The sequence below is a fragment of the Dicentrarchus labrax genome, unplaced genomic scaffold (genome assembly GCF_905237075.1).
Source record: "Dicentrarchus labrax unplaced genomic scaffold, dlabrax2021, whole genome shotgun sequence".
Taxonomy (NCBI): Eukaryota; Metazoa; Chordata; class Actinopteri; family Moronidae; genus Dicentrarchus; species Dicentrarchus labrax.
The window spans coordinates 6,149,835-6,163,967 of NW_026136707.1; the positions used below are offsets into that span (position 1 = coordinate 6,149,835).

The 14,133-nt window shown below is 47.2% G+C and overlaps 1 protein-coding gene across 1 annotated transcript in view; it reads left to right on the forward strand.

Annotated features, from left to right (window-relative positions):
* iglon5 (IgLON family member 5) overlaps positions 1–14,133 on the forward strand; it is a 92,835-nt gene that overhangs the window by 61,783 nt on the left and 16,919 nt on the right. Inside the window, exon 2 of the mRNA XM_051407785.1 lies at positions 13,132–13,210. Coding sequence (XP_051263745.1) covers positions 13,132–13,210 — 79 coding nt within the window. The remainder of the gene's footprint in view (positions 1–13,131; positions 13,211–14,133) is intronic.

A 14,133-nucleotide genomic window follows, 5' to 3' on the forward strand; every position in this document is an offset into this window, starting at 1 on the left:
ATGCCAGGAAATATACACACATGCATGCATTCAATGACGCACACATGTGCTTAGATGTAACCCAGGTGCACTTGAAACCACCACATCCCAGCAGTACACTCAGTTATTTGTGCAATCATTGAGATTGAGTGTGTTGATGTGAACATTTTGCTGCTCCCCTAGTAGCAAAAATGTTGTTCCCTCCTGTTTTGCTGTTTGCAAAAGGCACAGACAAAGAATGACTTATTTTAGATTGCTCATTACTTTGGCGGCTTCAGACAGTGGCTAATTGCCCTCCATTCAGTCATCACAATTAACTGGTCTTATTACTCTGTTTGAGTATATTACATATTTCCACAGAAATATGTCATTATCAGTATGAAATGAATGGTGCTTGTGGGGGGAAGTTAATAAGCTAAGTCAGTGGTGGTGCCGTAAAGGCTTATGCATGCAAAAAAAAAGCAAAATGAGATCTTTTATTCAGCTCCACATTGACTTGAGATTTTGTTAGAAATTCACTGAGTGCATTTTCAGCACATAATTTTTTGTCTTTGATTGAAATTGATGGAAATTGCATGATTTCAGCTCTTTTAGAGTAAGTTATTGTCCAGATTAATAACAGTGGCAGTAATTCTCAAGCTCTCGTCAAACTCTGTTTTTCTCATTAGTCCTACTTTTCAAGTGTGTCATAAATGACCATTGGCAGCTTGTATTGCCTGGTCTTCCATTTCACACACATAGGCTACCCAACACTCAACTGACTTTTGATGCCTCATTCTTTTTGACTCCACTTTACAGCCAATGGTCCTATCGAAAATAACTGCTCCCATGCTATTACCCTCCTTTGTCTCCTGTCACTATAGCCCGGTAATTGCTGTTTTTATTGTAGCCTCTTAGAGGCTCAAGTGTAAACTATAGGGTAAGCCTTGCCACTATGCTGGAAGCTTAACCGCATGGCTGGAAATGTTTGTTCAGTCTCACAGCATCTGACAGAGCTTATAAACATGGAACACCAAAACATATTCAGTTTTATTATGCAGCTTTATTATTTATTTATTTATTTATTTATTTTGACTTTATCGTGTAAGGCTGGGCAATAATTCACTATTATGGTTTATAGACTTTAAGTTAAATGACCTCGTAGTACAAAATCCTGTTGTACAAATCAGTGATTCCAGGCAAATCGTGAGTACGTTTTTGTTTTACATATGAGTCTTGGAAAAACACTGTATTGTGGAGTGCAATAAGTGAGGAGACAAGAGACGGAGATGCGTCGAGTCAGCTTTACTCTCCACTTCAATATAATAACACACTGTACAGCGAGTGAGGTCAGAGAACGGCTACACTACGTTAACCCGGAACCGGCATCCCCTCACACCTCTCTCTTAAAGGTACAGTCCCCTGGTGAATGTCTTTCAGTCTTACTTGTGGGTCACCACACAGGCCCCCCCAGAATTCACCCATAATAACAGGGCCAGACCGAACAGGTACCCCATATAGAACATAGGACACTATTCACTAGTGCAAAACAGAACAGTCCCTCTCATAACAGTCCCTAGAAAAGTTACGTTTAGGGCGGACCAGGCGGCCTAACGGCTGCGCTAACAGGAGAGGGGCAAGGGCGGGGCAGGGCAGGGGCAGGGGAAGTGCCAGTGGCAGGGGTCGAGGCTGCTGCAGGGGGGCGCCCTCGCCGTGGGGGCTGGGCCAGCTGAGCGGTTCGCCAATATCCACATGAGCAGGCTTGAGACGGTCTATAGCCACCCGCTCAGGCCTGCCCCCATATCCACAACGAGTTCTTAGACCCTCCCACCAGGACACGGAAGGGCCCATCGTAGGGGGCCGCAGCGGGGTACGATGGCCATCGTGGCGGATGAGACGTGCTTGGCTGACGGTAAATCCTTGGGAACGTGGGACTGGGGAGGCCATGGTGGACATCGGAATAGGAACAAGCGTCGGCAATGTCCTGGGCACAGCGCGATGGGAGGCAACTGACCACGGGGCCGTGGCATCGGGAAGAAACTCCCCTGGGACGCGCAGAGGCTGGCCGTACACCAGCTCTGCCGATGAGGCTTCAAGATCTTCCTTGGGGGCTGAGCGAAGGCCAAGCATAACCCATGGGAGGCGGTCAGCCCCGTCGCTGCCCGTAAGGCTGGCCCTGAGTGCGGCCTTCATGTCCCGATGAAACCGCTCGCAAAGTCCGTTGCTCTGTGGGTTGTAGGCTGTGGTACGGTGGACCTTCACCCCCAGGACCTCGGCGACCGCAGTCCAAGCTCCGATGTGAACTGCGGACCTCGGTCCGAGGACAGGTCGGACGGTGTGCCGAAACGGGCCACCCAAGCCATAATGAACGCCCGAGCCACTTCAGCTGATGTAGTGGAGGGAAGGGGAACCACTTCTGGCCATCTGGTGGTCCTATCCACCATGGTGAGGAGGTAGGTGTAACCATGGGAGGGGGAAGTGGGCCCACCAGATCCACATTCCTGATCAAACGTCTCTCTGGCACTTTGAAGGGTGCCAAAGGGGCCTTGGTATGCGAGTCAGGTTGGCCAGTGGAGACGTCGCAGAGGAGTGTAGCGTTGGCCGCGTCAACACCACATCTCCATGAGCAGTGCCGTGGGGGCCGTCCGGTGGCTTGCCCTCTGTGTCCGCAGTCTGATCCCCAGCCATGGCTGCGTAGTCGAGGCCCAGTGGACGGAGCCAGTGACGAAATTGTCTTTGCCGGCTACGTGCTGAATGTCAGTGGTGTACTCCGAGATGGCAGAGAGCTGACGCTGCGTCGACCAGACCATGGCTCCGAAGACTTGGCCATGGCGACGTCAGCGGCTTGTGGTCACGAAGCCGTGAACCGCCGGCCTCCAATAGGAAACGGAAATGACGGGTGGCGAGGAAAGACCCAGGAGCTCCCTGTCGAGGCGCTGTATTTCCTCTCGTTGTCCGGAGCTTCCTGCTGAAAAGGCCAGCGGCTGCCAGCCTCCGCCCACCCACTGTTCACACAGCCCCACGGCGTAATCAGGCGTCTGTAGTAAGAGCAACTGGGGCTGTTGGAGACGGGTGTGCCAGAGAGCAGCGTTGGCCAGCGCGGTTTTGGCAGCATCAAGGCATCAGTCATCTCTGGAGACCACTCCAACATGTCCTGGGCCTCCTACCCCGCAGGCGTCATACAAGGGTCGCATGAGTTGGGCCGCATGGGGGAGGAAGCGGTTGTAGAAGTTCACCATGCCCAGGAACTCCTGCAGGGACTTCACAGTGCGTGGGCAACTGGCGACGGCGTCCACCTTGGCAGGGAGGGGGACGGCCCCCTGCGGGGTGACGTGGTGGCCGAGGAAAGTGATGGCCGACCGGCCAAACTCGCACTTGGCCGGGTTGATGATGAGACCATGCTCACTGAGCCGGCCGAACAGCTGCCGGAGATGCATCAGGTGATCGTCTGCAGGCGCGCTGGCCACGGAATGTCGTCCAAATAAACAAATAGGAACGGCATGTCCCGCAGCACGGAGTCCATGAGCCGCTGAACGTCTGCGCTGCACCCTTGAGGCCGAAGGCATCCGTAGGAATTCGAAAGGCCAAAGGGTGTGATGACTGCTGTCTTGGGGACATCCTGCGGGTGGACAGGCACCTGGTGGTAACCGCGCCCAGGTCCACCTTTGAAAAGATGGTGGCGCCGGCTAGGTGGGCGGAGAAGTCCTGTATGTGCGGCACTGGGTACCGGTCGGGGTGGTGGCGTTGTTCAGGCGACGGAAATCACCACAGGGACGCCAACCGCCATCAGCCTTGGTCACCATGTGCGGGGAGGCCCCGGGCTGTTGGAGCGGCGCACGATGCCGAGGTGCTCCATGGTGGCGAACTCCTCCTGGTGATCGCGAGCTTGGCAGAGTCGGCGCCGGGCTCGTGCATAGACTGGGGGCCAACCGTGGTGATGTAGTGCTCCACGCCATGTTAGCCACCGCCGATGAAAACGTGGGCGTGGTGATGTCAGGGAACTCAGCAAGCAGGCGTTGATACAGGTCCCCGGTGGCAAGCATGTTCGACAGACAAGCGCCCCCACCCCTCCCAGCGTGCAGGGTCGAAGCAAAGAGAGGGCGTCGATCAGGCGGCAGTTTGTAACATCCACCAACAGTCTGTAAGCGCAGAGGAAATCTGCTCCCAGGAGTGACGTGGACACGGCGGCCATGGGTCCCAGCCGAACGCCGCCCGCGAAACACACTTCCACATACCTGGTGCCATAGGTACGAATGGGTGTGCCGTTGGCGGCGTCTCGGGGGCCATGCCCGCCAGCCATGGTGTCAACAGGTTTAGCCGGCAGGATGCTGCGCTGAGCCCCGGAATCGCCAGCAGCCGCCGGCCAGACAAGGTGTCAGTGATGAATAACAGCTTGCAGTCACGGCCGGCGCCCTAGCTGCTAATGGCGCCGGCCCGGGCTTTTCCTGGGCGCCAAACTGCAAGGCTGGCGGCACTGCTTGGCCTTGGCCCCAAACCTGGAATGGTAATAACACCACCCGTCCTCACGCTGTCGGCGGGCCGTCCAGCAGCTGCGGTGCCCGGGTCGTCCTCCGGGGGGAAGCGGGGCAGACGTGTGCTGGGGGGAAGCAGCGCATGGACAAACTGCTGCCGGTTGGCGAGGAAAATCCTGTCTGCCTCCACAGCCAGCGCCCGGTAGTCTCTGGAGGAAGGGAGGGGGGAACTGGCCAGTGCGGTGCGCACGGGTGCCGCAGGAAAATGTGGGCGAAGAGGAATGAGGGATCCGCCGCGCCCAGCACAGCCAGCATCCTCTCCATTAACTCGGACGGCTTGCTGTCCCAAGGCCGTTCAGGGTCAGCGGCGGTTGCTTTCTCCAGCTCATACAGTTCAAGGGCTTAACAGGAATGTTTTGAGCGCGTTGTACTTGCCGTCAGCCGGAGGAGCCTCTAACAGCGCCATAGCTCTGGCTGTCGTCGAGGCATCTTAGGCCGCTACCACGTGGAAATACTTTGTAACGTCCTGTGTTATTCCTCTCAGCTGGAACTGGGCCTCAATGTGCTGAAACCACGGCCGTGGGTTGTGCTGCCAAAGTCCGGTAACTTGATGGTAGCAGCGTAGATAGCCCGCATTAGCCGCGCCGCTAGAGCGGCCGGCGCGGCAGTAGCATTTTACCACCGTCGTTGTGTGACATTATTCAGCCGTATCCAACTCACGTCGGGGTCACCAATGTGGAGTGCAATAAGTGAGGAGACAAGAGACGGAGATGCGTCGAGTCAGCTTTACTCTCCACTTCAATATAATAACACACTGTACGGAGTGGGTCGAGACGGCTACACTCGTTACCCGGAACCGGCTCCCCCACCCTCTCTAAGGTACAGTCCCCTGGTGAATGTCTTTAGCTTACTTGTGGGTCCACAGTATTGCATTAAACATTATCAGTCATCAGTCATTATGTGACTTTGAGACAGAGAGTCCTCAGAAGAAAGATGAGGACTTGGATTGGTCGGCATTGGTCATTTAAATAAATGCCTTAAACAGTGTTTACATTCAAATGACAAAGCCCTAGTGGCTGTAGAGATTATGACTCTTGTCCGGTGCAAAGGTGACATAGACATGAGAGACCTCTGCTTGTCATCACTTTCAGTCAACATTGGTTAAGGTTAGGTATTGTTTGTGGTCATGGTTAACCTAACCAAACCTTAACCATAGAGGTGTCAGGTCAGAAAACTGTTGTATTTGTCTGATTTGTGGCAGCTTTTGAAGGCAATAACATATGATGTAAAATTAGACACTTGGTCAGTCTTGAAGGCATTTACAAGTGCTGTATTTCTTTATTTTAAAAAATATATACATATATACATATTGATAACAGATATATATCCCTATTAATGGTACCCTGCAACCACTATTGGAGATATGGAGCAATATTTTGAAGAACTGGTCTCCGTAATGTTTGTTTTTTGTGGAAGGAAGAAAACTTTTTAGCGTGCCTTAAATATAATACAGATTTTCATCATAATGTCCAGTATAACAAAGACACTAATATGTTGTTAATATTTCGGTCTATCCATTTTGTGCCTTTACTGTATGTTTTTACTACAATATATCACTAAAATGTAAATTTACAACTCAGATTTGCTCAGTGCTGTAAAAGGCACCATGCTGCTGGTAGATTACATATTGGTATTCTATTCCTTTCTGTTGCATTTAAAGTATGTTTTTTTTAAGAGGATGTTAGATGCAGAGCTACTTGGGGTGAATCAGTATTTAAAGCTTCTCTTTTAAAGCAGTGACAGCACTTGCCCACAAATCTGTCAAATTACCAGTGCACAGGGTGTATTTAGGGGAGTCTACAGGGCCTTGTGTAAGGCGGGCGCGTGTGTGTACTCACTGGGAGAGGAAGTAACAGTTTAACTACTGTATTGATTTCAACAGTGCTAAGGGGTTTAGGCGCCAGTCCAAGGAAAATGGGGGGTAAAAGAAAGCAGTAGTGGGGCTCGTCCCTGGTTTTAGCACGCTCGGCTTTTCTCCCACGCTTGATTCAATGGTAAAGGTCTGTGGCTGCCCATTGAAGTTGTACAACTGCTGCATTGAGTACTGTATGGCTCTGTGCACTCTGCAGTGCTCTATTGATTGATGTGTGAAGAGGGATTAGTGAGTGGGAGGGAGGGAAGGAGGGAGAGGAAGAGATGCTGGATGGGAGGGAGGGCTGGGCAGAGCAACCAGAGGCAGAATTGTGGATGCAGCATGTGTACAATAAAAAGGGGCAGATGTCACATCTTTGGTAAGGCCAAGTTAGACACCCGAGGGTGATGCCCTGCTTTTCTGTAAATGTTGATGGTTTTGGCATGTCTCCGAGATCAAGCTGTGTTAGCACTCATATGTGTGTCACAATAGTTAGAATACAGGGGCCCTGTAAGACCAGCAAATATATGACCTTGAATGACGAGCAGCTAAATGTTCAACAAATCCTCTTGATGCCTCAGAACGAGCTCACCAGAACAGTAAATGTCGACATAAGCAGTCCTGAGCATAGTCACGTAAACACGCATTTTAGTCATTCTATCACATTCCTCCAACAAGAAAAAAAACATCTTTGGTCTGAGGGGGGAAAAATGACATTACCAGACAGATTCAAAACAATTCATTCAGAGCGACTTCTCTGACATTTCTTAGATTTCCTGTCTAGTGGAATCCCGCTGACATCCATTTTGCTTCACCAGCAAACGTGAAAAGCAGAAGACCTGCATATCCATCTTGTTGTGCTGTTTAAGTGAGGCATCCAGGTGGTTTCTCACTCCTTGCCCATCACTCTCACCTTCCTCTCCTGTTGCTCCGTCCCTGACAGGTGGTGCTGAGGGTGGAAGGAGTCAGGGATTTCATCGATAGGGAGCAGAGGGGCTGAATGAGTAGTGGAGTGAAGGAGAAGAGGAGAAGGGGGAGGAGGGCAGGAAGATTGGGCTTCGGAGAGGTGGACATGGGGTTGGATTTGGGCCGTTCAAAGTAAATGGGATCAGACGAGGAAGAGAAAGGGATATCTGTGCCGGTTAATGTTTAATCCCCCACCCCCAACCCCTTGTCTCCTGCCTTAGGCTCCCGGCATCTGATAATCCTTGGGCTGCCTCTCTTCATCATCAAGGTGTCGGAGGGAAGTGCCTCAGTAAATATTTAATTGGCTGCAGCATGCCGTTGTTAATTATGCGGGTGTGTCTTTCCTTTGCTTTGCTCTCTGCCCCAGCGTCACTGACTGTGTCCTTGCACAATTCTCCCCTCTTCATATTGATGCTACTCCATCACTCCTTCTCCTACTGCTACTATTAACGCCAGTGCTGCTATTATAACAGTTAAAACTACTGCTTCTACAACTATAACTCCACTGTTACTACTGCTGCTACACAACATCCTGTAATTCCTGTCATTCTTAAAGGCTTTTCTTTTCAGGACCTCACCTCACCCTGGCTACTTATTTTCACCTCACCCTTCCAACCTTGTGCTATGCCTCTCTCCTCCTTTCAATTTCCAAACCACGGCAGCCTACACTAAAACGGATTATTGTTATGAGTTTCATTATAGCCTCTGCTGTTATCCATCCTGACGCCAATCATGCTTTCAGAGTTAGCTTTCCCTCCTCTCTGTGTTTATTTGATCGTCAAGGGCAATGTGAAATAGATGAACAGTACAAAGACAGCCTTGCAAGGACTACGCAGGCTAAAGTTGTACAGCTCAATAGAGCTCTACTCATAAGTGTCTGCCAGTAGCAAGTGCAATTACAAACCGGCGCATGTAAAAGTCAAGAGAATACAAATCACATAATAGATGTCTCGTGAGTACTGAGTTACAACGCTTCTACAGACAAAAGACACAATGCACGAGAGCACAGGGACAAAAGCGCTGGACCACAAGTGGAGGGAATTATGTAAATGTCTACCTATGGGCCAGCAAGAGATAAAGTGTTATCCACAGATGAGTAAAACAGATTTCTGCTTTTGCAAGGTGTATAACAGCTGAAAAGACCTACAGTATAGGTGAATTGATGGTCTACTAGTCCTGTGTTTTCCTGTGTGTAGTCCCTCAGGCATGTCCATAAAATTTTATTCTTTTAAAAATGTCACTGACCTGAGGCTCAATACTGCGCAGACAAAGGCTTGAAGGGGGTTATTTGGACAGCGTGTGTGTGTGTGTGTGTGTGTGTGTGTGTGTGTGTGTGTGTGTGTGTGTGTGTGTGTGTGTGTGTGTGTGTGTGTGTGTGTGTGTGTGTGTGTGTGTGTGTGTGTGTGTGTATATGGTATGGAGATGGGAGTTCCATTTTTGTGCCAAAACAGCAGGTCATAGCAAGGACACGAGATACCAGTAGCCAGCGCAGACTGCATCTGCTGCAGACAACAGTGAGCAGGGGTAATTTAATATGCTCGTCTCCACACCAGCACCAGGGGCCACTGCAGTGTTCACCACTAACCGTGCTTTACATGGTTATTTATCATTTCTATAGTCATACTCAGCTCAGTTGTGTTTTATATAGTCTCAGGATTTTTTTTTCCTCTCATAAACAAACCCACTTTTGTTTTAGTAAAGTAGTTTACTAAAGCATTACAGACAAAAAGCTTTTTTTGGGGGGGGATTCACATTGTTTTTGTGTTCCATATTTAGAGTCTGCAGGGTAGCCGGTGGTTTAAGCTTCCCTATTGGCAAGCACCCTCCTTTCTAGAGTGTCAATGGGCAAGACTCCTGAATCCTCCTGGTGGGCGCAGTTCTTCGTCCTGCATGCTGAGCCCCAGGGGGGAGCAGAGAAAAAGGCAGAATTTGAGATGGGGATCAATAGAACCAAAAGTAACCAAGAAACTGAAAGTGATGGCGAAAGCACACTGCTGGTTGCACTCTGGACTCATTATTGTTCTGTTTGATCATGTCCGTTGTGTTTGGCCGGCAACATTTGAATTAATTGCCTGACAGGGATAAATAATGTGGATTACATCAAAGGGTGGGAGACACATGCTGTCTTTCAGCCAGATGAGGTTTACGTTTTGTTGTTTTACACCCAACACTCCCACTCTCCCATTAATGAGATGCTGCAGATGCACACTTAACCATTTACCTCCATTTCAGTATTCTATTTTATTTGATTGCTTTGGCCATTTTCATAACAGAATCCTGTGATCCTAAATGTTGGGTAATGCATCAGATGTTCATCATAGCATTTTAACCCAAAAAGTGATCAAATAATGCTGTTAAACTAACAAATTATAATCAAACTTGCAGGAAAAATGTCTACCACAAGGTTTGTGTTTTTCATTGTGAATGTTAAATAAAGGTAAAATAAAAAACAATAATGAAATAATGAAAAATAGATTTAGCCTCTCTAGCAGCATGGCTCTAGGGATGGCAGTGTCGGTCAGTCAGTCCACAGTTTTGCCCAGACTAAAATATCTCAGCAACTATCGGATGGATTGCAGTGAAATCTTGGTACAGATCCAATGTGCTCTTAACTATAAATCTATAGCCAGTTAGGCAAGTAGCCAGTCGACGTTCCTTGGCTTGTATACATCGTGGTCTGCATTGGGTTTTTGATATTATCTTGCTGCCAAAATAAAGTAGTCCAGCTGTCAAGAAAATAATATATGTTTGCTTCTTACGCCAGACTTTACCCTCTAGGGGAAGAGAAGGAACCCCAGTATTGTCCTGAGGACACTTGTACGTCAGGACAGAGGTGGTCTCCCATCTCTCAAATACAGATGCTGGTCCTGTTTGTTTGTCCTACATAAACTGTTGATTTACACACATTCTTCGTTTTAGTGATCACCCTTACCTTTGACAAGGTCAAAGCAATTCTTTTACTGTAAACTATGCATTCAAAGGGAGTAAAAGAGGTCAGAAAGGGTTATACAGTAGTGCAGGGACCTCAAACTGCCGGCCATTTCCAGCCCTCCATCCCCATTTTCAATAATATAATATAATATAATCAGCCCACAAGATGTTCACATCAATTTAAACCATCTCTTCATATCAAATAAAAATACAGTTCTATTTTTAAAAATGTATTTCGTTTGGCAAGAGCAGGTCAGGTTGTTTGGCGTTAAACAACAAAGATTATATAAGATAATGACATGAAAATACTGTTTACAAGTATGATATTAGTGGCCCTCCTATGAAATGACAATAGCAGCAGTGGGCCCAAAACAATTTGTTAGAGACCCATGCAGTAGTGGGTGTGTGCATAAATCAGGGAAAGTGGATGCTAAATATTTGTGTATGTGTGTGCATTTCGACTTTGTGTGTCTTGATGAAGTCACATTTGTAAAGTGGATCTTTGCTGTGTTTGTTGTCAAAATGAACTCTGACAAACCTTCTTCTCCGCTGGTTTGGCTCATCGATGAGTGTGTTTGCGTACGTGTGTGTGTTGTGTGTAAACTTGCATTTGTGATTGATCCTGTGATTTAGTGTGTGAGAGGAAGTGTGGGCTGAATGCGTTGACCTGGTTATCATGTTGTATGGCGCCTGGGAGTGGAGGCAGGGTGATACAGGTTTTAGAATGCGAGGTGCCAATCGAGCTGTGAAAATGGGAATTGAGTAGGGAAATGGGAATAGCTCCCCGCTGGTTTGTAACCTTCGCAATGTTGTTTGGAGCATTCAGCGTATGCATTCATCATTCATTCAATCAAAATGTGTGTGTTACGTGGTTGTCCCTGTGGTAACATTATGTGATAGGGAGCGTCTTTTCTCTATGTGTATGCCTGTAATTGTGTATGTGGGGTAGTGTGTATTTATGACAGCATGTCACACCGTCTCCGAGCCCCCAAGCCTTGGACCTGAATTGAATTAACCTAAATAAAGTGTAGTGTGTGGAGTACAGAGTACTTGAAAGGGAACAGCTGAGGGCTTGAGCTGAGGACTGTCGGAGTCTAAGACAGGATTCATGAACATAGCAGTGCTATGCAATGTTACTCTGTAGTAAAAAAAACAGATAAAGGAAAGCTTGTGACAGTTTTTGAACATTGGACACAATGGTTAATGTGCTACGCCCCTCCCTGAAGCTTTCAGAGAGAGAGAGAGAGAGAGAGAGAGAGAGAGAGAGAGAGAGAGAGAGAGAGAGAGAGAGAGAGAGAGAGAGAGAGAGAGAGAGAGAGAGTGAGTTCTGGGATCCTTGGCCGGCCTAGATAGCACAGCAGCAGTGGCAGCAGCAGCACCCATTAATGCGATTACAGCTTTTAGCGGGAGATTTTCAGGGCCAGTTTTCTTTTGAGGCGTCATTAGTTTGTCCTCTTTTCTTGTTCTCCACCGGTATGTCAGCAAACAAACGTACACATTCACTCCCATAAGCAACAGAAATTAAACTGCTTGTATACGCAACCATGAGCAACACATGCACACACACACACACACGCATCACACATGAATATATAAATACTTAAACATGAATATAACCTATATTTACCATGGTATATCCACACAGATATGCCAAACCACCGTCTTACATTCACAAACACAGAGAAAAAGAGAACAAGTATAATTAGTCTTTATTTAAGAGATGATGAATTATTATTTAGTGTAGTTGGCAATTCACAGGACTTTCTACTATGCAGTTTGAAAAACCTTTTGATTAGCAATCCATGATGTGCATTATAATTCTGAAGCTTCTCTCATTATTTTTTGTAATCAAACTATGATTCCACAAAGACTGACTTTAATTCAAAACCCACACTTCCTCTCCATTAAATGGTGCATTGCTGTCATTTTGGGTCTCATTTCTTAGTGGATTCTCATTTGGCTTGCTTAACATGTCTGACTTTGTGCAGCTATTTAACAAACCTTGAGGTGCTTCTTAGCTCCTCACTGCAGTGGCTTCGTTTCATAAAGTCACCATTTATTAAACCTCAAGGCTAGACCACAGCAAAAGCCTATTGTGATATTGAGGTCATCTTGCAGGCAGAGGGAGAAAGAGATTGTCGGAGATAGAGGGAGGACACAAGCTGAGGTATCTGGTGTCATGCTGTTATTTGGCAGAGTTTAGATGGACAGAGCCAGGTATGTTAGTGGGGAGCGGTCTGCCTCAGTGGGAAAATATCACTGCCAGCATATAAGGTCTTTGGTTATCTTTGTCTGCAGTCCAAGCAAATTCACAAAAATGACTTCAAACTATTTTTGAGTGTCTCAAACACATCTCACACATGCAAAGTTCGTATTTCCTCTTCAACTAATGGCTCTCAGGATGTGTCTGTTCTTGTGTATGTTTGTGCTTTTGTAAGCATGTGCCTCGCTTCTCCAAGTGTTTTTGTGTGTGTGTGTGTGTATGTGTGTGTGTGTGTGTGTGTGTGTATTGGTAGGCAGGATGAGCATCCCTTCTGTTACCGTCGCTGTCCCTTCATTTCACGCTCCGGCAGCTCCGCGTGAATCCTCTTCCCTTGGCTCATTATCAGTGCTGTTCAATGAACGCGCACCCCACCAGAATGCAGGGTAAAACCAAATCATTATTCAAGTATGGGGGTCAGTGCAGACATTGTGACTCTTTTGTTTAGTATATTTATTACTTTCCTTTCAGAAATAAGTAAGCAGGATGCAGAGCACATCCCCGCCCAAACTGATTTGGTGAGGTAGTCGATCCTCAAGCACCTAACCTGAGATTGATGAACAGCAGCGTGTTGGAGTGTCTGGTGCCAGTATTGAATGCTCACTGGTCTCTTCTCTTGTTTTTCTTGGCAGGGTCCAGTGTGCACGGAGCAGAATTCGGACACCTGCCGGACAACATTACAGTGTTGGAAGGAGAAAGCGTCACTTTGAGGTAACTCTTGATCCTACACCTGCACCTACTAATTACATGAAAAACATGTTTATTTTTCCTCCCACCTGTCACACAGCTTTAATTGCCAATTCTCTGTCACATAACTTCACTTGGACGCCATATTTTCCAGCATCCTATTGCTAATTGAATCATAATACCGGTCAGATCGCTTCAGTCATCCCATCTGTCTGCAATCCCCTTTTCCTTAAATGTAACAACGAGGCTGCAGTTTGGTTGGTGGACCCTCCTCTGCGTCCAACAACACCTGCCTAACTGTGAGTGATAAAAGTAGAACTCAGCTTTCCACCGGCTCCCAACGAAGCAGAAAAACAGCCAACTTGCTTTTTCCCCTTGTGTGAATATGACCTGGCTTGGCAGAACACTCAGCAGTGCAAAACAAAAAAAATTCTAAGTCAACATTACTTTCATCACCTTTAAGCCTACACCTCACCAGATCTCAGAGCAAATTCCTCTTTTAGTCCCTTTTTTTTCCCCTTGAAAGAAGAGTGGGTCTTCGCCTAAAATCAAATATGTTATTCTGAAGCCAAGTACAGTTCTGTCAATATTTGTTAACATCAACAGTTCTCTCTCAAAGTTGGAAATCAAAGAACCAGGATGCTGATCTATAATGTCATCAAGACGTGTAGCCTGAAGCTGTTCTATTGACTCTGTGGAGAAGTCGGATCTATAGAACTTATTTGGCATCTTTTTAACCCTAAAACTCCAAGCTGAATGAGCCTAGCTGGCAAAATCTGCACTTTTAATGTCACCTTTACAGTTTGGTATCAGGAAAGCTGTGCAGTAATGTTACATTACAGTAATCTCTTTCTTATTTCAACATTTTTTTAAAACGTCATATTAATTGTAGTTTAAACCTGTAGTTCCCAGCCTTTATGACTTTTGACGACTTAAAACAAAAACTA